Source organism: Littorina saxatilis, linkage group LG12, assembly GCF_037325665.1.
Source record: "Littorina saxatilis isolate snail1 linkage group LG12, US_GU_Lsax_2.0, whole genome shotgun sequence".
Taxonomy (NCBI): domain Eukaryota; kingdom Metazoa; phylum Mollusca; class Gastropoda; order Littorinimorpha; family Littorinidae; genus Littorina; species Littorina saxatilis.
This window is the reverse complement of record NC_090256.1, coordinates 41,039,835-41,062,745: the sequence shown is the minus strand read 5'-3', so window position 1 is coordinate 41,062,745 and position 22,911 is coordinate 41,039,835. Positions and strand designations below refer to the sequence as shown.

Sequence of the window (22,911 nt, the reverse complement as noted above, 5' to 3'; positions counted from 1 at the left end):
GGGCGGGGTTCGAACCCACGACCTCCCGATCACGGGGCCGCGGACGCCTTACCACTAGGCCAACCGTGCCGCCGGGTTTTTTCAAGACTAAGCATTGATCACTTTAAAACACAAGGATCATCATAGGCCATCATGACTTGTATCATTTTACATCGCATTCTAAGAAAGAGCAGAATTTCCACTATGCGCGCGGTACATTTCTAGAATCGCGTAGCGCAAAGTTGGAATTCCTACAATGGTGGCCATTGTTGGAATTCCAACAAAGCGCAGGTAATTTCCGGAAAAGCGCCGATAACGAGATGGGTCGCAACAAGGTTTCCTCATAGTAGCCTCCCCTGGATTTGTCTGCACAGGCGCAAGAAAAATGTATAAGAGCTTGTGCGGCTAAAAAAAAACCCAGTAACTGAGCGCAGAAAAAGAGAGAGTAGAGAAAGAGACTGAGAGGGAGAGAGTGGCAACATTGCGATGTCAGACACCCGGGATGGATCCAGGGGAGGGGGTGCATACGTGCACCCCTCTCCAGCTAAAAAATTGGGAATTTGTTAAGATGATTCACTCAGTGGCAATTTCTGGGATGGCACCACTGAGCCAGCACGATTTTGCTTCTTCGGACCGCGGACACTCTTGTCCGTTTGTATCCTAGCAGTCTCGGTGCGCTGCGCGCCCACGTGATAGATTTGCGCCTTGAATTCTTAGCGCACCCCCCCCCCCTCCCCTCCCTCTGGCCTAACAAACTAACTTATACGCCCTTGCACACTGACCCTGAAGTGATGAATTGAAGGCAATCTTATGAAATTATCAGAGTCAGTGATGAGATAGGCTACATGTCTGTACCTGACGCTAAAGTTCAAGATGACCGCAAGATGTCAGACGAAGAAGATAAAATAAAAAGATAACTTGATAATGTGGATTATTGGGTTATTTTTAGAAGGTAAGGTAATAAAGAGAGAGAGAGAGAGAGAGAAAGATCAAACTGATCAAATCAAATGTTATTTTACGAGGGTTGTGGCAAAAGCAATACCAGGGACCTATATTTAGATATATATAGGTCTACGGCAATACAAACGAGCTTTTTTCCCAACCGGTCCTCGTCCAGAGAGGGACTACTCGAGGGAGAGAGACAGACAGACAGAGTGAGACACAGACAGACAGAGAACGGGAGACGCGGAGTACGCAAAACAAAATTTAACCAAAATGGCCCCCTCAAGAATCAAGTGTTGTCAACTTTGACCCTTCCGAAAGTAAGGCTCACAGGGGTATGAGGCAAGCCGAAATCGACGTCACGCGCGCTTTGCTATGTTTACCTGCGCAGGGGAAAGTTTAAACCATTCACCTGCCGTAACGTGTCCTACTGAAACGGTTTGTTTTACTGTCATTTATGCGTGCTGTGGTTTTATGGCTTCAAGCTTTGCTTCTCTACTGTTGTGGGGATCACCCATGCGTGTCGAATGAATACGGAATCGCTGTCTCACTGTCGGAGTTCACTGTCTCTGCTGGTATCACAGCCGCTGGCTCAGTATGTTATCGTGCGTGAGAGTGGGTGTGTTAATTCGAGGACTCTCATCTATCAATATGCTGGTAGTGTAGTAACACGCGGATCCACATGGGACCGGGAAGTGTGCGTGCATAGAATAGGCCTACTGCTTTGGAAGTCTACTGGTTTTGGCTGTAGTGCTAAGTCATCATCAGTCTACCAAATATTGTATATCGTACACCGTCTTACAGCAGTACGTGTACTTCAGGCCACATGTACATTGGTGTTGTCAACTGTCAGCCAGGGCAAGGTCAGAACTATTAAGCAAGTTTGTGCCAGACTCGATAAAGTGTGACTGGACAGTTTTCGCAAGGTAAAGTTTTGAATAAGTTTTAACAATATTTTCACAAAAGCTGTGAATAGAAAGGCCACTGGTTTGAATGTTATCTGGGCGTAGAAATTATCAATATGTGTCCTGTTGCGAAAAACGTATGTGAATGATGGGTGACAAGGGCAGATCAATTCACTTTGGAGGGGGGGGGTTACAAAATGACTGCGAAGATACAAGTTGACGGGGCCTTCGTGCGCCTAAGCCTCTAGGGGGGTCCGGGGGCATGCCCCCCCCCCCCCAGACATTTTTTTATCCAAAGAAGCAAAATAGAGCTATCTGGTGCATCCTGAGCCAATAAATTACCTCTTTTTTGGGGGGTGGGGGGGGTTATGTAACCCGTGTAACCCCCCCCCAGATCCGCCCTTGGGTGAGATTGAAACAATTAATATGATTTGCTGTGCATATAACTGTCATGAATTTAATATAAAGGCACAGCTGTTGATTAGTAAATTTCTTCGAGTAAAATGTCACGGTACAGCTTAGGATGTCAAACACCATGCATTAAGACAAAATTAGGTGTGTGTTGAATGATGAATGTTTGTGTGTGGTTGAAAGTATCTCAGAAGTTCAGTGCAGAATAAGAGAAGGATGATGTGGTGTATGTTATAGACAGGCCTGTATAGCTGATCAATATTTTTGACGGACTGAAGGATTTCCATTCTTTGTAATACAGTGGAACCTTTGATATGATGCCCCTCTGATGAGAGGTCACCCCTCATGAAAGGACACCTTCTGTTATCTCTTTTCACTATCTCTACAAAAATATACCTGTCATGACAGGCCACCTGTAAATTTTTTGGCTAGTCACAAGGGTGTCTTTTCATCACAGGTACCACTGTATTAATAGGTTCTGCTTTATGCACAGTGTGTGTATTAAAAACTATTAAACAGACCAATCTGCTACATTAATACATGTATTATATGTATAAGGCTGCTGTAAAACGGCAGACTTTTGACGTATTTTGGAGTGCATGTAGTGCATTCAAAAGCTGCTGTGGCGATTGATGTTTAGATCTGTTAACAATTGTCTCATGATATCACTGTTCTTAGGTAAGATGCAGTGCATAATAGAGACAGCTATCGCACACACACACACACACACACACACACAGTGACACACACACACACACACACACACACACACAGTGACACACAGTGACACACTCTCTCTCTCTCTCTCTCACACCAATGCACACACACACACACACACTGTAATGCAAATCTCAAGTTCAGAACAATACATTGAAATAGTTCTTTAGAATTACAGTCAATGCACACCATTGTTAGATTGTTATGAAAACTGTCAGTCGTATCTCAGGCTAAAGTGACAGTAATACATCTGTGAATGTAGTCAGTTGTTTGCAGCTGCTGTGCAATTACTGTCAAATTATAAATGATACGTGCTACTTCTACTCATAGTAAAATCAATCATGAATGTGAGAATCTCAGGTTTCATGTATATGTGCTATTTAAATTTATAATAAATACAAAATGTACTGGTGATCATTTACCACTACCAGCACAGATGGCACACTGCATTATATATAATAACTTTGTATGTTTTGACAGAGCAGTTTTGTTTTGCTATTAATGATTGACAGTCATATATATTAATGACAGGAGATTTTTGTTTTACCCTTTTGTTTAATTAGAGTTTTAGTAACGGTAAAAAACTGGTCCTGACTACTACTGTCAAGAGAGAAAGAGATTTTGACCAAGAGAGTGACATTTAGATAGCTGAGAAACCTGGTAGCATCTATTGCACTAAATAAATATAGTGGAACCCCTCTTTTAAGACCTCCAAAAATCTGAGAAAATCAGATCTTAAATAGGAGGAAGTCTTGAAATGGGGGTACATTTACAGTGGTTATGAACAGAAAATTTGAGAAAACATGGTCTTTAAAGGGGGGGGGAGTCTTAAATTGGGGGTCTTAAAAGGGGGTTCCACAGTAACAGTCTGCCTAGGACAGGACCAGTGATCCCTTATCTGACTTCAGGGCTCCCCACGGACGCCTGTCGTAGAGGGTCCCGGGACCCCTGCTTTTAATGTTTAGAGGGTCCATGGACCCCCTCAGCGGAGTTTTAGAGGGCCCCAAGTGTCCCGGATCCCCAAACCCCTGTGTACATATATAACGCATTGTGATCGCGAATAACATGATAACATGAAGACTGGGTGGCCGAGTGGTAACGCACTTGCGAGAGGTTGCGAGTTCGACCCTGGGTCAGGGCATTAGCAATTTTCTCCCCCCTTTTCTAACCTAGGTGCTGGGTTCAAGTGCTAGTCTTTCGGATGAGACAAAAAACCGAGGTCCCTTCGTGTACACTACATTGGGGTGTGCACGTTAAAGATCCCACGATTGACAAAAGGGTCTTTCCTGGCAAAATTGTATAGGCATAGATAAAAAATGTTCACCAAAATACCCGTGTGACTAGGAATAATAGGCCGTGAAAAGTAGGATATGCGCCGAAATGGCTGCGAACTGCTGGTCGATGTGAATGCGTGATGTACTGTGTAAAAATAATTCCATCTCACATGGCATAAATAGATCCCTGCGCCTTGAGTCCGAGTCTGGAGATACGCGCGCGATATAAGACTTCATATAATAATGAAGTGGTTTTTTTTATCACCAGAATATTCGAAGAGGACACTTTATCCATACCTTGTTAAATGCAAAACACTTTCAACTTGACTTCTGACCGTTCTTTTGTAATGTTAGCTGACGACTACAGTCTGAAAAGTATACCTACGGGACGCACCACACTTTATTTTAGTGCGTCCTGGGACCCCCTCTATGAATTTCTAGCATGTTATTTTGGCTTCTAGCGTGTATAGGGCGCGGTGACGCGCACTATGGGGAGCCCTGGAATTGCAAATAGTTTTGGCAAATATCATTAATCCAGTTATATTAGGTCATAACGTTGTTTCTGGGGTGAGGTGAAGAGAAAACAGAGGAAAAAAGAGATAAAACTAAAAGTCTTCCGAAGCGCTCACATGCAGCTCTGATACGTTCTTGGTGTGCATCTGATCTCTCCTCCCCTCCCTCGCCTCTCCAAACTCCCCCATGCACAATTAATTGCTTCTTATACAATGTTTCACATATTTAAGATGAGAAAGACCTCAGGATAACCCTGTTAAATAACATGTAAGAATAAAATAACTATTTGTGCCAGGGTTGTTCATGTCACGCATATTGATTTTACCACAATCTGCCACAAGACTAATTTGGCTAACGTTTAATGTGGTTGATCATCATTGCCTTTCTGTCATTTTTGTTGCAACAGGTGGTTGGCACCCATGCTTTATTTCTCTGATGAGGATTTATGTGAGTGAAGGCTTTTGCATTAGTACACTGGTTGACAAGAAAATCACAGGGATGCATGTCACTTGCTTTCAGTTACCCACTCCATCTCTTACTCTCTGACACAATCACACAGGGGGGGGGGGGGGGGGGAGGTGTGTAGATCAGTCAGTAGCGCGCTGGCTTTACCCCCTGTTTGTCGCTATCGGTGTGGATAATAGTTTGACACACACGCATGCGCACACACCAAACACACTCACACACACCAAACACACACACACACAAACACACATGATGAAATCCAATTAATACAGTGAATACAACAACTGTTCTTCTTTATCATTGCAGATCCAGCTTAGAGTAGACAATGGCTGTGGAGACACGACAGTCGAGGAATGGGCAAGCATCCCCGAAAGGCAAGGAGGGGGGTGGGCCAGCTGCAGGCTCCAAGGCCCTCAATGGGCAGGAGGAAAAGAAGATGAACAGAACTTTTTACATCGTCTTCTTATCCCTCATCATCGACCTACTGGCATTCACGGTCATACTGCCGCTGTTGCCTTCACTTCTTGACCACTACGGCCACAAGGATAAGGTAATGTGTTATACGGTACAACCTCCAAAAATCGGAGAAAATCAGATTTTAAAAAATTACTGAAAAAATCCCTAACTTTTGACAGAATTGCTTAAGCTTTTAGCGTTTGGGTAAAGATGACGCAAAGGACTGACTTCAACTTCCAAGAATGGCAGAAACTTTTATGACCATTTTGCCACATTTGCTGGAGATTTTTTTTTTAAGGGACATCCTGTGTGTGTGTCATGCACACATGAGTCTGACGAGTTACAACATACGAGTGTATGTCTGTATCTGTTTGCATGAGTGTATATAGTGTGGTCTGGGTGGCCGAGTGGTAACGCACTTGCGGTCGGAAGCGAGAGGTTGCGAGTTCGACCCTGGGTCAGGGCGTTAGCAATTTTCTCCCCCCTTTCCTAACCTAGGTGGTGGGTTCAAGTGCTAGTCTTTCGGATGAGACGATAAACCGAGGTCCCTTCGTGTACACTACATTGGGGTATGCACGTTAAAGATCCCACGATTGACAAAAGGGTCTTTCCTGGTAAAATTGTATAGGCGTAGATAAAAATGTCCACCAAAATACCCGTGTGACCTGGAATAATAGGCCGTGAAAGGTGGATGCAGCGCCTAAAGGCAGTCGATCTACTGGCCGATGTGAATGCGTGATATATTGTGTAAAAAATTCCATCTCACACGGCATTAATAGGTAACATGCGCCTTGAGTCGCCTTGTGTGGTGAGATACATGCGCGATATAAATCCTCGTAAATAAATATAAAATAAATAAGTAAATATGACGTGTACCAAATGCATATTAAATTACATAACTTATCCCAATTCACATATAGCTATTTACTTCAGTTTAGTGCTAGAACGCTGAAACTACGCTCCACCCTGGTAGGGGGGGAAGTAACCCTAAAAATAGAACGGCCTTGGTGGTCACATGACCATTTCTGGCCAATGGTTACCCCTAACATGCATTGCGCATGCGTGCTCTCGCCGCCATGTTATTCATTCTACTCTTCAGCGATAGCGTCTAAGGACGTGTTTGGATTAGGCTTGGGCTATTTTGTTAGCCCTCTGCTTCTTTGGCAGACTACACTCTGGTTTCGTTTGTACCTTAGCTTTCTGCTGAACAACATTCCGGTGAAGACGGAAAGAGTTTCCCTCACCATGCCTCCACTTCCGGATTCAGCAGCTACATTCAAGGTACTGTGACTGTCCCACAGGGAGATACGCACGGGCGTTCCCTACTAAGGCTACTTTCGCCCGGCGCCGGGCAGGAAGCCGTGATAAGACAGGAGACTTGCTCGCAGCATGACTTGCAGGCGCCTGTACTTAGTTCGGAGGACACGCAAGTACCAGTTTGCTATACAGATGCAACAACGGTCCAAACTTCCGCCACGGGAGCGCGAAGTTGTTAAGCGACAGGGGACTTGCTCGCATCACGACTTGCAATCGTCTGTACTCTTAACGGAGTGGAGCGTAGTTTCAGCGTTCTAGCACTAAACTGAAGTAAATTGCTATATGTGAATTTGGTAAGTATAATAATCAAATGAAAATTTATTCTTAAAATTTTCGATTATAACAAAACACTGATGTGATTAATACTATCTGAACCTGATTGTTTTCTATTGCAGCATGGCCTGTATGCCTTCATGACAAACTCTGTGAGCAGCTTCAGACAATTTGTTGGGGCGCCAGACACGCCAAAATGGAACTCGGTTTTGTTTGGAGGTAAGGAGAAATAATCCAAAAAGCCAGCATAGTGCTTCTTTATTGACAATATGTCACTGCAGATTACCAATGCAGAATATGTGACTTAGTGGAGGGACCTATTTGAATTACTCTGAACACATGTAGTGGAATTGGTATAATGACTGTTGAAGAATCAAAGAGAAGAAAAAAATTACTGCTGTTCTGAACTTAGAGAGAGAGAGAGAGAAAAGGATTGAGAGAGAGAGTGTGCATGCATGTGTGTGTGTATGTGTGTGTGTTTATAATGATCTGTATGTATATTTTTCTTTCTATTCATTTTTTCAGGTGTGATTGGATCTCTGTTCTCATTCCTACAGTTTTTGTCAACGCCTTTCATTGGGGCGGCGTCAGATGTTTATGGGAGACGTCCTCTAATGCTACTGTGCATGGTAATGTCCATACAGCACTCTTCTGCTCAACTTATCTTCTTTGGAATGATTTTTCAATGATTGGTGTTGGTGCTCCTGACCTGATGTGTATTGATAAACTGTATGGACGTTGACTGTTAATGAAAGGACACCTGCGATGTAGGGATGCTTGTGTTAGATCCCAAGAATGTCCTTTCATCACAGGTCATAGGTGCTACTGTAGTCCCAACTATCATCACTGGTTCTTGTCATATGAGGGAACCCAGGGCCCCAGGGGCTAACAATGGATGTCCCTCGATATATACGTTTTCCGGAATAACTCTGTCTTGATTTCAAACACTGTGGCAGAGTTGCACCGAAGACAGCGAGGCAAAGACTACTCATGGCTGACCGGCTATGACCTGCGATCCCAGAAAATGACGAACTCTGATGTGTATTCCATGGATGATGAGCCTCCTCTACCCTCGTTTTGAATTCAGAGTGGTCTTCTCTTAGGATAGCTGCCTGCCAGGGTTGACGAGCCTATCCTGCCCGGCTATTTGACCCATAGCTGGAGGTTGGTTCGTGGGCACCTGGGCATTTCCACACACCGGTGGGCCCGCATGCCGCACGTCTAGGGGCCAACCTCCTCCGAGTCCTTGTAGTCTAGCCTGGGGCCTTGCGGTACCCAGTTTACGCCTGTCGCCGCGATGGAGGCACTACATAGGGCTTGTTGTGGAGAGGTTATTGTACTGGCAGGAGAGACTGACGCATTCTGCTCTCTTTTCGCATTGTCCTAAAAAGGACAGACGGTGCTAGCCAGCGGTGAGGGCTGAAAGCGAGAAGTGACAAGCACAAGACACTTCGCCAACACACTAGACACGTCACACAACCGTTTGGCAGGCTCTGATGTGTATGATATGCAGTATGGGCTCGATATGATACCCTTGTCTTTCGAAAATATACACATCGGAGTTCACAATTCGTTGCGGCAATAATCACTGGCGGGCAGTGATCGCTGACAATGTGTTTTGACCAAGAGCATGTGGGATTAGCTTGATGTGTATATTTTGTTTTTACAGAAAATTGTATTATATTGAGCGCACACTGCATAACATACACATCAGAGTTACTTATTTGCCACGATCATTCGTCTGAGCCGGTGTCACGAACTGAAAAAACTCTGCTGAACAATCCCTCTCAATGCGGTCCATGCGCATGCGCCAATCTTGGACTTAAAAAATGCGACCCTTTGACCGAACGAACCATGGGTTAGGGTTAGGGTTAGGTTGTTCACAACCTGATTAATCTCCCCATGTTAGCGCATGCGCATTGACCGCATTGAGAGGGATTATTCAGGCAGAGTTTTCAGTTCGTGACACCAGACATCTGCAGGCAGTCGCTTGCCTCACAATGCTTAAAAATCCTGCCCGAGTTATTTCCCAACGCTGTCTTTTATGTAAGTGTTCTAAGTGCGGTAAAGGGATAATCTGCTGAAGCCATAAGAGACAGGATTACCTGCATTGTCCTTTTGGAGGTGACTCCTAACTTTCATCTCGGGGGCCTAAAATTGCAGACATTAATGCCGTCTTTATCACACATTACTGTTAAATCGGTTAGGATCTTCTTTTCGATTACCATTTCATTGCCCACTCTTAATTGATTCTGTGCTATATATGACTTGCGGAATTTCTTTCGCAGGTCAGCTATACAGATGACTAGCATTTATTTTTTCTAATTGTTTCTGTGCCAAGATGTACAGAATTTCTTTTGCAGGTCAGCTATACAAATTACTAGCATTCATTTCTGTCTTCTAAATGCAGGTAGGGGTAGCCTCTTCATACGTTTTGTGGATGCTGTCTGACAACTTTACGCTGTTTGTCATCGCCCGAATCATCGGTGGTGTCAGCAAGGGCAACGTTAGTCTCAGCACGGCCATTGTGACTGATGTATCTACACCAGAGAAACGCGGCAAGGGCATGGTGAGTTACTGTGGGTGAGGTGAACGTTCATTGTATGAAGATCAGCTGAAATGGACAAGGGAAACGCAAGATGCATAAATGTGATTGTGAAAGCTCTCCCAACATTTGTTGGTTATTTAAAATAAGTTTAGATCTGTTCATAACTGCCAACGACAAACTACATCCCTGTTATGTATTGTACCTCGCGCCCCCTAATTGGCGTAGAGGCGCGTCCCCCGGGTGGTGGATGGGGGAGCCTTCTCTACTAATTTCTGAGAGAAGGTCGCATCACTCTCGATGCCGTGAACCCAATTAGGATCTTTTTCTTGTTTCTTCTCTATTTCTGCCTCCCCAAAGTCCTTTTACATTCCTTTTCTCACCCATAAAATTCTTCACTTATTACCCTTGTTAAGTGGTTCTTGTATAGAATGTGGTCAGTGTTTGTAGGGATTTTGGTCAAGCAGTGTGTGAGAGGGGGGAGGGGGGGGGGGGTTAATTTGCAGAGGCTAAAAACAAACAAATCTGAGAAACAGGGTCTTTAAAGGGAGTTAATCTTAAATTTGGGTGTCTCAAAAGAGGGGTTCCACTGTATCTATCATTTGATTTCAGGCCCTGGTGGGAGTTGCCTTCTCCATCGGGTTTGTGTTTGGCCCTTCCATTGGCGCCATGTTTTCCTTCATGGACAAGGACAGCGAGAGGTTCTACGTCCTTCCTGCCATTTTCTGCATTGTGCTGGCTCTGGCCGACATACTCTTTCTCTATGTGTTTTTGCCTGAAACGCTACCAGAAAAAATAAGGGTGAGTATTCCTTTGGTGTGTGCATGGGTACATGTTTGCATGCACAAGTGTTTCTCAGTCACTGTTTGCCTGTCAATGTGGTCTTTGTGTCTGTGGAAATATCCAATATCCTGTCCATGGAGACATTATAAATTTAGGTACATATGCAAGGGGTCTACTCACACCTGTCTTAAAAAGATACAATTCTTTTATTTCTACTTAGTTAGCCTCAATAGTATAGAATGCTTTTAAATCAAGTAAGAAGCATAGATTACCTTTCCTAACATACATAGGGATCAGATGATTGCTAAGCTACAGTAGGCACCCACAAATCTATCTCCCAGCACAAAGAGAAAGTGGAAATGTAATGAAGTGGCGACCTCCCTACCCCAGAATCGGAGTATGACTGCCTAAATTGGGGTGGGAAATACGGCAATATAAACCGACTCGTGCCTACGAGTGTATGTGGGAGTCGCAGTCCAGGAGCGCAGAGCAAAAAGAAGAAAGCTACCTCCCAATTTATCCCCAATGAAGTGACGTCACATGCCAAAAGAAAAGTGCAAATTTTAGATTAATTCAGTATGGCAACAAAACCCACATGGGGCTCTGTCGTGAAATTGTTAGTGAAGCAAACATGAGGCAACCGAAGTCACATATAAATACACATGCAGCACATTATCTATGAGATTTTTTTTTTTTCAGTCCAAAACGTCCAGTTCTGTTCTGTCCAAAGCCTGGGAGCTGATCAGCCCTGTGTCCTTGTTCCAGTTTGCATCGGTCAAGCTCAACTCTCCAGCAGGTACTTAACAGTGAAATCAGTTCTTTTTTTTCATTTTGCTGCAGTCTTTTGATTGATGATGCTTTTTCCTTTTTAGAAGACAGAACAGAAAGTCAAAAAGACTGAAAATAATTCTGTATATAGGTGACAATTTTGAAGAGCATAATATGCATGTTTTGAAGTATTGCTTTCTTGTATGTAGTCTTTCCGTGCCAGGGTCAGTTTCTACAGGCTAGATTTAGGCCATGTTGAGAGCATTTAAGTTTACAACCTACTTTTAGGCATAAGGAGCAGGCTTTTAAGTTTATTTAAACTGTTCAAACAGAAATATTGTAAAATAGAGGACGGAAGAGTATAAGTGTTAGTTGTAAATGTAGAAATATGTAGGAATATGAACAGGTATGAAATAACATGTACTCTATTTTTCTTGCTGTGTTGCTATGTTGAAGGTTTAACAATGACACCTGTTTCATGATGTTAAAGTGCTTTAGTGGCCACAGTCCATCTTTATGGATTTCTGTTATTCTTTCATTTGTGGGTGCGTACAGTGACTGATACCTTCAATGAGAAGACATCCTTGGGACCAGCAAAACGTGTTCATTCACTGCTTGTGGCCTTCCATGGGAGGGGTACATGTATTTTGGTTGTGTTTGTGTGTGAGCCTCGTGCGTTCGGGAAGGGGGTGCAGAGAGTGATGTAGAAAGCTTGAAACGGAGCGAGTCGGCAGTGCCGAGCACTTCGCGTTATATTCCTTCTAATAAGTAGTAGTAGTAAGGGTAAGCATGCAGCAGTAAATGATAAGCATGCAGGAGTAAATAATAATGTATCCAATCGCCGGTCGATCATTATTTACTCTTTATTCCATATATTTACTCCTTATTCCATACAGTCTACTACTACTATTTACTACAAGGAATATAACGCAGAGTGCTCGGCACTGCCGACTCGCTCCGTTTCAAGCTTTCTACATCACTTTCTGCACCCCCTTCCCAAACGCACGAACCTCACACACAAACAACAAGTCGCGTAAGGCGAAAATACAATATTTAGTCAAGTAGCTGTCGAACTCACAGAATGAAACTGAACGCAACGCAACGCAGCAAGACCGTATACTCGTAGCATCGTCACTCCACCGCCCGTGGCAAAGGCAGTGCCCGTGGAATTGACAAGAAGAGCGGGGTATTCGTTGCGCTGAGAAGGATAGCACGCTTTTCTGTACCTCTCTTCGTTTTAACTTTCTGAGCGTGTTTTTAATCCAAACATATCATATCTATATGTTTTTGGAATCAGGAACCAACAAGGAATAAGATGAAAGTGTTTTTAAATTGATTTCGAAAAAAAAATTTTGATAATAATTTTTATATATTTAATTTTCAGAGCTTGTTTTTAATCCGAATATAACATATTTATATGTTTTTGGAATCAGCAAATGATGGAGAATAAGATAAACGTAAATTTGGATCGTTTTATAAATTTTTATTTTTTTTTACAATTTTCAGATTTTTAATGACCAAAGTCATTAATTAATTTTTAAGCCACCACGCTGAAATGCAATACCGAAATCCGGGCTTCGTCGAAGATTACTTGACCAAAATTTCAACCAATTTGGTTGAAAAATGAGGGCGTGACAGTGCCGCCTCAACTTTCACGAAAAGCCGGATATGACGTCATCAAAGACATTTATCAAAAAAATGAAAAAAACGTATGGGGATTTCATACCCAGGAACTCTCATGTCAAATTTCATAAAGATCGGTCCAGTAGTTTAGTCTGAATCGCTCTACACACACACACAGACACACACACACACACACACACACACGCACATACACCACGACCCTCGTTTCGATTCCCCCCTCTACGTTAAAACATTTAGTCAAAACTTGACTAAATGTAAAAATGATTAAGCTTTCACTTCAAGTAACAAACTCGAAATAACCATTCACCAACTTCGAGAAGTTTGTCAAGAAGGGCTCGGTGTCCACACCACTCCATGAGAGGAACCTGGAGCGTCGACGAATCGAAAGTGCAATACGCGCCGATGTTTTCCGCTTTTCGTACGCTCTCAAGAGTGTACAACATTCTAGCGGCCTGCAATTAGTCCAATATAACTGATGAGGGACACAGCAGCCTCAAACCCCGTGAAATGATACACAACACATTCTCTTTGAGCTTAACATTTGGAAGATCGAAACCTACCGGCAGTTAACCAGGTTCAAAGGCCACAAAAGGTTACATCCGGAGCGTTCCGCAGTAAAAGATTTGTGGGTGCGTACAGTGATTGATACCTTCAATGAGAAGACATCCTTGGGACCAGCAAAACATGTTCATTCACTGCTTGTGGCCTTCCATGGGAGGGGTACATGTATTTTGGTTGTTTGTTTAATAAACAAATCAGTAGACAACATATATTATAATGCACTTTATTGGGAGGTGTCCTCTCATTGGAGGGGCCTGGCATTGCAGTTACCACTGTGCATGCATTTAGTCAATCAAGTTTTTTGTTTTCAGATAAGAATGCTATCCAGAGCTTGGGTTGGGTCTATTTCCTGTACCTCTACGTGTACTCAGGGATGGAGTTTACTCTGCCTTTCTTGATGTTCCACAGATTTGACTACAACAGGTTAGTGACTATTGATGTTTCAGTCTTTGGGCAAAAAGCTGAAACTAGAAGAAAATGTGGTTCACCCTCAAATATTAAACAGCACATAACATGCCATATCTTTTAAAAGAATCATTTTACACACTTCTTTTGTCTGGTTATATGTTTCTATAAGTATGCTGCCCTTCTCTATCTTTGGTACACTAGGAGTCCATTCCAAGTATTCTATTGATTTGTAGACAAAACTGGTAACAGCTAGGGATGTCATTTAGTGCTGGCAGTCAGCAAAATGCCGAAACTTATTTTGAAAAACTTTTTTTGCAGAGGGGAAATGTAACTCCCAAGGTCAACCTAAAGCTTTTGGAAATTGCCCAACCTTTTTTTTTGGGGGGGGGGGGGGGGGGGTGGAATGTTGCAAATTTCTAGAAAAAAATAAATTAGAGCAATATGAAGAATTCGTAGAATGTAACTGGATATTATTTTCATTTCAAACAAGGAAAAACAAATTGAGTATCAGAACGTGAACAAAAGAGCACTGTAATTTTTTTGTATATTTTTAGTGCCTATGGTATTTGTCCATGGTCTATTTAAAATATTGTATGGAGGATCATTTTTAATATCTCCCATTTCCTTTTCTTTGCAGCATGCAGCAGGGCAAAATGTTTTTCTTTATCGGCACAATAATGGCCCTTGTTCAAGGTAAGAATAATGTGAGGATTTGACATGTACCGCTTTTTGTTAATGCATTGTTACATATTCTCACACATTTTGAATGAAGTTATGATATAGATATAATTGTTGTTGTTGGTGAGTTGATTTCTGAATGAAAAGTAGTTGAATAGACATGAACAGCAAAAATGTGATGAAGGTTTATAATTTGTAGGGGTGTCAGCTAATTCCTTTCCTTTTTCTTAAAGGTGGTTACGTGAGGCGTGTAAAACGTGGCAAGGAGATCAAAGTTGTCACACAGGTAGGAATTGTGTGTGTGTGTGTGTGTGTGTGTGTGTGTGTGTGTGTGTGTGTGTGTGTGTGTGTGTGTGTGTGTGTGTATTGTGTGTGTGTGTGTGTGTGTGTGTGTGTGTGTGTGTGTGTGTGTGTGTGTGTGTGTTTAAGAGAGATGATGATGATGACGACGACAACATTTTAGGATAGAGGTTCAAGACCACATTTTTCTTACAACCTGTCCAACATCAATTATTGAACTTAACAAGCAAACAAAACCTACATGATCTTGATAAAAACAACAAAGAATAATGCATGCCATGAGAGAGACAGAGACGGTATATTTTTGAATTTCATTTACTCATTCATGAGAAACGAAGCAGTAATCTGATTTATCATGTTGTTACAGGGTATCCTCGTTCTCATTCCATCTTTTGTGATGATGGCGTTTGCCAAAAATATCTACCTGATGTACACTGCACTGGCCTTGTTTTCATTTGGTAAGATTATACATTGATTGTTTCATTCTGATTGTAATCAAATGGCATTTTATTGCACAGTAACTGTAGGTTTGTTATGTGTGTATTTTTAATTTGAGCAAAATCAATCAGATAGTTACTTACTGAGAGCCCAAGTCACTCCTTTGTAAACGATTCAGTTCACTGTCTCAGACCTACATGGATTGTATGACACAGGGAAACCAGAACTGGAATGTATTTCCAAAGGTGAAGGACAAAAGCTCAGAGGACATTCCATCAAACTTGAGAAACCTTGATGTAGACTGGACATCCGACAATAAACCTGTGGTACAATCTGCCAGACTCTGTGGTCACTGCTCCCACAGTCAACAGCCTCAAGAGTAGACTGGAGGCACACTGGCAAAATCTACCCTCAAAATATGCCCCAGATTGCCAGATCATGACATAGTTGTTTTTTTCTTCACCGACGCGCATTGCCACATTTATGTGTATTTTCTTTCCATCAACTTTGGAAACGGTGAACAGGCCTGCCGTTCTTTTTCTACATTGCAACATTTTGCATCTGTTCTATTTTTTGCAGCGTCTGCAACGGTGGTGCCTTGCTTGACCACCCAGGTGTCGGTGTATGGGGGGTCAGACCAAAAGGGCGTTGTCATGGGGATCTTCCGCTCGCTGGGCTCTCTTGCCAGAGCCACCAGTCCTGTCTTCGCAGCTACCGGTGAGTGTGGTCAGTTGGCATGGGCTGTTGAGCGGGGGAGGGAGTATAGAGACGTGGAACCTCTCTTTTGAGACCTTAAACAATTAAAAGATTAAAAAGGTCTTTAGAGGGAAGTAGTTTTACATTTGAGGTAAATTCATGGATGTAATTAACAGAAATTTTTAAAACACACAACACACTTACACACATGCATGCACATTTGCCTGCACACACGCATACGTGCAGGCATCCACGCACTCAAGCACAAACGCACAAACACACAAACAAACACACACACACAAACAAACACACAAACAAACACACTTCAACGTACCTTGCAGCTCTACTCTCTCCCCCCAGCCCCCTCCCGCCCATTACCCTCCACCCAACACTGTAACTAAATCAAATGTTCTTTGTTTTCAGTGTACTGGTGTTTTGGGGCAGAGACTTGCTATGTTGCTGGGGGAGTTTTCATGGCCTTACCGTTGCTGCTCACCATGAAACAACGCAAGGAAAAGTTGTAGCGTGAAACAACAAGAATCGGACGAAATTGGACCTGCTGAGATTTATTTTTCAACTTAGTTTTTTTAAAGACCTGCTGAGATGAAACAACGCAAGGAAAAGTTGTATGTAGCGTGAAACAACAAGAATCGGACAAAATTGGACCTGCTGAGATTTATTTTTCAACTTAGTTTTTTGAAAGACCTGCTGAGATTGATATCAGTTGCATTGCTGCAGATTTGTCATCTTGTATGTTTATGAACTTCCACTGCCACTTTACTTTATTTCCATATTTGATTTGTTTTAACAAAAGAAGTATAAATGCTGCAATCTTTTGCAATATTTGGGAGCAATTGATATTTGAGGTTTTGAACTTATATTCTGTGATATGGAGGCTTTTTGTGTTGACATATACTGTATCGCTAAATCAAAGAACACATTCAGCTTGAATGATTAATTCAATAAAACAAAGATTGTTTTTTTATTTATTTGTTTTACTTTTTTTGTGGTCAAGTAATGAGAGTAAGTGGAAAAACTACTGAGGGATATTTGTGTGTTACTGTTAAGACAATGGAAGGAAGAAAAGAGCATCAAATGGCTATTTAATCTCAAATGGAATTTGGAAAACGGTGTGTTAATGTTAAAACATCGAAGGGTAGAAAAGAGCATCGAAGAACAGATTGTACAATCGAACGATTTGTAACACACTAGGTCAAATGATGTAATAGTTGATGCTACATTTGTGTGTTTATTGCACTTATTAAAAAATTGTGCAATCAAAAGATGTAAAGCAGAACCAGAACTACATGCTTTACAACCTTTCAGTTGTTTTATTGACTGCACAGTTTACAGGCAGTCTGCACTCCAGCCTTGCTGGTTCAAGGCACAAAACACTGATTTCAAATTAGACTCAAATTTGTTTGTTTCTGGTCTTGATATCTTTTACATATGTCTTTGTAAACATGCTCTTCTTTTATTTTTTCAAGCTGTAGAGTATAACTCGGATAGTTCATGCTTTTTGTTTTGAGCTGGGATCAAATTGCCATATGACAGTAGTTTAGTTATCCTTACTCTACAGATTCTGTGATCTGAGATCAAAACATTAAGAACTTATTTTGTACAGTATCAGAGACATATCTTATGTTGTCACTGTGTATGTGAGTGGATTCTATTAGGTTCACCCGAGGAACAAACGGCGAAAGTTGATTATATTGTATCTGTGAATGAACAAGATGTTACAGGGTTCTTTTCAGCATTATTTGTATAAAGATCATGCATTTTAATGGATTCATTGGATGGATGTAACAATGGAGAAAAAATGCTCTTAAATTTGTTGCAGCAATTCTGGTATCAGCCTTGCTGTCATGACTGCGTTGAATTCTATGTATTACTCAAAAGTTATTCATGCTAACTTTCATTCAAGATTTGGGATTTGTACAGTGTACAAAAACAGTTGAAACTGTCTGCAATGACCTCTGAAGGGACTGACCAAAAGTGGTCATCATGAAAAGATGAATTATAGAGGAATAAAACTTGTTGGGAATATTTCGGGATGGTCATTTTTGACAGGTGGTCACCCGGGCAGGTTCGACTGTATTTAAGTATGTCTTAACATGCAGTGATGCCTTTCTGATCAATCCTTTTTAAGAGTGCGTTTTTAAGTTTGAAAGTTTAGACTTTGATACTGCTGCTTTCAGTACTCCTGTAACAGAAACGCAAGGTAACTGTAAAACTGCTGTGTTTTTGTTTTGTTTCTTACCCATGCACTAGTGATGCTTAAAAGTGAACTTCCTATTCACATATTTTTGTGAATTTTTCTTCTTTTTCAGATTGTAGTGTTAGGTGGTGTTAAGATTAAAATAGATTAATGAGAGTTTCTCAGCATTATATTTTAAAGTTAACTTTCTTCTCGTCTGGACCATTTTGTCACCATAGATCCATTGAGAATTTTACCTGGGATAAACCGGCACGGTTGGCCTAGTGGTAAGGCGTCCGCCCCGTGATCGGGAGGTCGTGGGTTCGAACCCCGGCCGGGTCATACCTAAGACTTTAAAATTGGCAATCTAGTGGCTGCTCCGCCGCGCCTGGCATCTGGCATTATGGGGTTAGTGCTAGGACTGGTTGATCCGGTGTCAGAATAATGTGACTGTGTGAGACATGAAGCCTGTGCTGCGACTTCTGTCTTGTGTGTGGCGCACGTTATATGTCAAAGCAGCACCGCCCTGATATGGCCCTTCGTGGTCGGCTGGGCGTTAAGCAAACAAACAAACAAACCTGGGATAAGAGCATACTTCCATTTGGACACGTACCAACAATCGACAGCCTGACTACTCTCTGTGTAGAGTGGGAATTTTTGTATGAGTTTATTTTGTAACTGACAACAGACACTGTGCATTTAATTCAGCAAAAGCTGTCTTGGTTTGCACAGAAAACAGCCAGGCTGTGGATTTTTGGTATGGGCGGGGACGTAGCGCAGTCGGTAGCGCACTGGATTTGTATCCAGTTGGCCGCTGTCAGCGTGAGTTCGTCCCCACGTTTGGCGAGAGATTTATTTCTCAGAGTCAACTTTGTGTGCAGACTCTCCTCGGTGTCCGAACACCCCCCGTGTGTACACGCAAGCACAAGACCAAGTGCGCACGAAAAAGATCCTGTAATCCATGTCAGAGTTCGGTGGGTTATAGAAACACGAAAATACCCAGCATGCTTCCTCCGAAAACGGCGTATGGCTGCCTAAATGGCGGGGTAAAAACGGTCATACACGTAAAATTCCACTCGTGCAAAAAAACACGTAGTGTACGTGGGAGTTTCAGCCCACGAACGCAGAAGAAGAAGATTTTTGGTATGTGTTTAAGTGGAAGAATGCTTGTATCGAATGTAAAAGATTTGACAGGTCTGTAGTAGCTTGCATAATTGTTTACATAAGAAGAAATGTGCCTTTGAATATATATTTTCATACAAAGAATGTACAATGGTGGTGGTGGTTTTGAACCTGTGCATTTTTCCCCGATTTGCTTTAAAGTTTTGTGCAGTTTTTAAGGATCTAGAATTTGTATGAGTAAGTGTGTACTTTTACATTCATATGTGGGTACATATATACCACAGGAGGTTGTATCAAAGTGTCGGTCGATTATTATGTAAGGATGAAGGAGTAAATAATAATCGACAGGCGCTTAGATACAAGCTCCTGTGATATATACTGGGGTCATTTGAAAGGTTTTAACCGTTGTTGTACTAAAATACATGTTTTGTGTGCCTCTACCGCACCTGCTTTGTTTTGTTTTTGTAAATATTTCGAAACAGCTTTATTTTTGAAACTAAGTTTAGTTTGGGTAGCAGGGAATACAGATACGCACATGTAGCCATATTTGCTGAATCTGGAAATGGTAATGTACCTTGGTGAATGGTATGAAATAGGATTAAAATGTTCGGTCATAACATGTGGTCATGAAATCATAATGATTGTAAACATGTTGTGATTACGTACTTATCATTCAGATAATTTGCATTTATATTTGGTTTGCGCTTGTTCATTTACAAAAATCACGTATATATGCAAACAACCTCTTGTGAACTGACAACTCTGCTTTGAAAGCTTATTCCATGTCTTTTATCATTTTGCTCTTGATTGTCCCAATTCTGTAAAGGGTAAAACAACATTTTCTGTGTTTTGTTTGTTATTTAAATTGTATTCCAGTAAAAATATGTGTCAGAAAGCTAGTCTAAAAAAATAACTGCCCTGTGGTTAGAATTGTGGTAATGTACATGACTTTGAAAATGCAATCCATGTGTCTATTTCCCTCAAAGAAATGTTAAAAACTGATTTTGTCTTTGGAATTGCTTTGTTTATTCACCTTCTTTTTTGATATCATGGAAAAATGAGTGCATTATCATCTACAGGGTTTGTTTATATCTTCCAAATCACTGGGTTTATTTTGTCCACAATGGAACACAAGGTTGTAGCACACAAAGATTACTCTGGGAAATAAATTCCATTGCAGAACTTGACAGTAAATTAACAACTGAAATCTACTTTGACATTAATTTTTTTAGCTACATGCTCAAACCACTTCAGCTGTCTCATCCCGCCAGTAATTATGCTTTAAATGTTTTGCTATGTTGAAGAATAACAACTTTTTCTCCTGACATCTTTCTTTTATGACTTGTTGTTACAAGGCAGAAGTGTTTTTCTGCTGATGTCTTGTCAGTTTTTACTCATTCCTCTGAGTTTCAATATTTTGTTCACTTTTTTTCCAGCATGATATCTCATTGACAAGTCTTCCAAATATGAACAGCCTTGCCCTTGGGCTTAATTTTAAGTGAGAGACGAACGTTATGCTTTTCTGCTGTATTAAATTGCATATACTGCTAAATAACACATCCTTCTTCTTAATTGCCACCAGGCTGCATGCTCATAACCTCTTCATCATGTCTTTCTAAGACAAATGAAGACAAATAAGAATGCATTATAGAGTCATCTTAAAACCAAATGGCTGCCAAGAATAGTGTTATACATTGAGCCAAGAAGATGAATGAGTGCATTAATTGTTATTGGAAGTCAACCTGTAAACTAAATGGCTATTATAAGGATTGTATTTAAAAAATGAAGTTTCTGAGGGATGTTGGATATGACCTATTGTATACTTATATTTTGAACTAGATGAATACCCGCTTCGCCGGGTACGGCTGCGCCGGGAAGAAGTCGAGCCGAATACCCGGCTGCGCCGGGGAAAGCCGGCGCACCGCACGGAGGGAGATAATCGCGGCTGAAAACACTGGAGAAGATAAGGAAGAGTTACTGGGAATGGATCCAGAGAAAAACCAAAATCGGTTCAGTGCTGCGCGCTGAGAGCACGTGTTGAAATATCTCATCGATGAGGTTGTGTCCGGGGTGTAGCTGAATACGGTCTCCAAATTTGAAAAAGATCCACCGAGAACTTTGGCCGTGCATCGCGGACACACACACACACACACACACACACACACACACACACACAGACAGACAGACAGACACAAGTCGTATATTTATATAGATAGATGCAAAAACATTCATGAAATATTATATTTTGAGAAAAAAATGATAGTGTTTGTTATTCAATGTGTGTGTGTGTGTGTGTATGTGTGTGTGAAACGCTGATGATACTGATGCAGGTTTAAAAGATTGGTGTAAACCAGTGAACATTGAAACAAATATTGCAAAAAGCACATCCATGACAAGTAAAGGGCAGATCTTCTTGGCAATGACTAACTAAACTCAGCAAAAAAATATTGTGAAACTTGTATCCAAACTAAGAAATCCCTGGCGGCGGTCACATATATGACCCTTGTGAGAGAAAGCTTTGACCCAAGAAGTGTGCCAGATAATTATGAACAGTTCCTTTCACAGCATCAGAAGTTTGAATTAAATAACACAGGCATGAATGTCTTAAGTTTGGGTCCCAAACTTAGTGTCGTAATTGAGTTTTATATTTCTGTGCTGTTCTCTTTCTGTCTGTCTCTTCTCCTCCTCTCTCTTTCTCTCTTTTTTCTCTTTTTTATTCAAAAATACAGGATTAAGCTTATCTTATCTTCTCTATACATCTCGGAAATAAAGATTTAGCTTATCTTATATTTTGTTCTCCCTCAGACCATAGATATATATATATATATGGACTAATAGACAGGATATATGGGTTTTTTTTTTTTTTTTTTTGCTTAACGTCCAGCCGACCACGAAAGGCCATATCAGGGCGGTGCTGCTTTGACATATAACGTGCGCCACACACAAGACAGAAGTCGCAGCACAGGCTTCATGTCTCACCCAGTCACATTATTCTGACACCGGACCAACCAGTCCTAGCACTATAAACCCCATAATGCCAGACGCCAGGCGGAGCAGCCACTAGATTGCCAATTTTAAAGTATTAGGTATGACCCGGCCGGGGTTCGAACCCACGACCCTCCGATCACGGGGCAGACGCCTTACCACTAGGCCAACCGTGCCGGTGGATATAGGTATATCTATGCTCACATTCTCTCTCTCAAAGTCAAATATTTTTTTATCTGTCTGTATTTCTTTATCTTTTCTTTTTTTTCTTTTGAGCAAGAGCCTGCGAGGCAGAAGGTGAAAACACATCATTTAATTAATTCCTCCCGTCCCCGACACCGTGAACTAAATGTAAACAATTTACTATATCACCGGGCACCCATTCCGGCGGTAACAATTTGCACGTTCACCGTTTACCTGGAATTCATACGCTAACACAGGTGAAAACAAGCACTGAATTTCAAAACATGGCTCATAAGATTACTTCAAACAGACGGAAAACTTTTAATAGATAATCATACATACTAAAATGTA

General features: G+C 41.6%; 1 protein-coding gene across 4 annotated transcripts; it reads left to right on the top strand.

Moving 5' to 3' along the window:
* The first annotated feature begins 1,216 nt into the window (after positions 1 to 1,216).
* Positions 1,217 to 20,394, top strand: LOC138981963 (major facilitator superfamily domain-containing protein 10-like). 4 transcript variants are annotated; one of them, XM_070355148.1, is made up of 13 exons: positions 1,217 to 1,359; positions 5,513 to 5,756; positions 7,375 to 7,471; positions 7,778 to 7,881; positions 9,663 to 9,821; positions 10,410 to 10,598; positions 11,280 to 11,376; positions 13,865 to 13,976; positions 14,599 to 14,654; positions 14,873 to 14,925; positions 15,307 to 15,397; positions 15,957 to 16,094; positions 16,497 to 20,394. In XM_070355148.1, exons 2-13 carry the CDS (start codon positions 5,532 to 5,534, stop codon positions 16,595 to 16,597), a joined length of 1,422 nt encoding a protein of 473 aa, XP_070211249.1. In that variant the 5' UTR covers positions 1,217 to 1,359; positions 5,513 to 5,531; the 3' UTR covers positions 16,598 to 20,394. The 4 variants fall into 4 exon arrangements, with proteins under 4 accessions (XP_070211249.1, XP_070211251.1, XP_070211248.1 ...); XM_070355150.1 differs by lacking the exon at positions 1,217 to 1,359 and adding an exon at positions 1,471 to 1,784; XM_070355147.1 differs by lacking the exon at positions 1,217 to 1,359 and adding an exon at positions 1,472 to 1,847.
* The last annotated feature ends 2,517 nt before the right edge of the window (positions 20,395 to 22,911 follow it).

What these genes read in the sequence shown, in the direction of transcription:
- LOC138981963 (XM_070355148.1), top strand. Translation starts at nt 5,532, where the DNA reads ATGGCTGTGGAGACACGACAGTCGAGGAATGGGCAAGCATCCCCGAAA. An exon ending in AATAATGGCCCTTGTTCAAG is followed by an intron (nt 14,655 to 14,872) that starts GTAAGAATAATG and finishes TTTTTCTTAAAG; the next exon opens with GTGGTTACGTGAGGCGTGTA. An exon ending in AGATCAAAGTTGTCACACAG is followed by an intron (nt 14,926 to 15,306) that starts GTAGGAATTGTG and finishes ATGTTGTTACAG; the next exon opens with GGTATCCTCGTTCTCATTCC.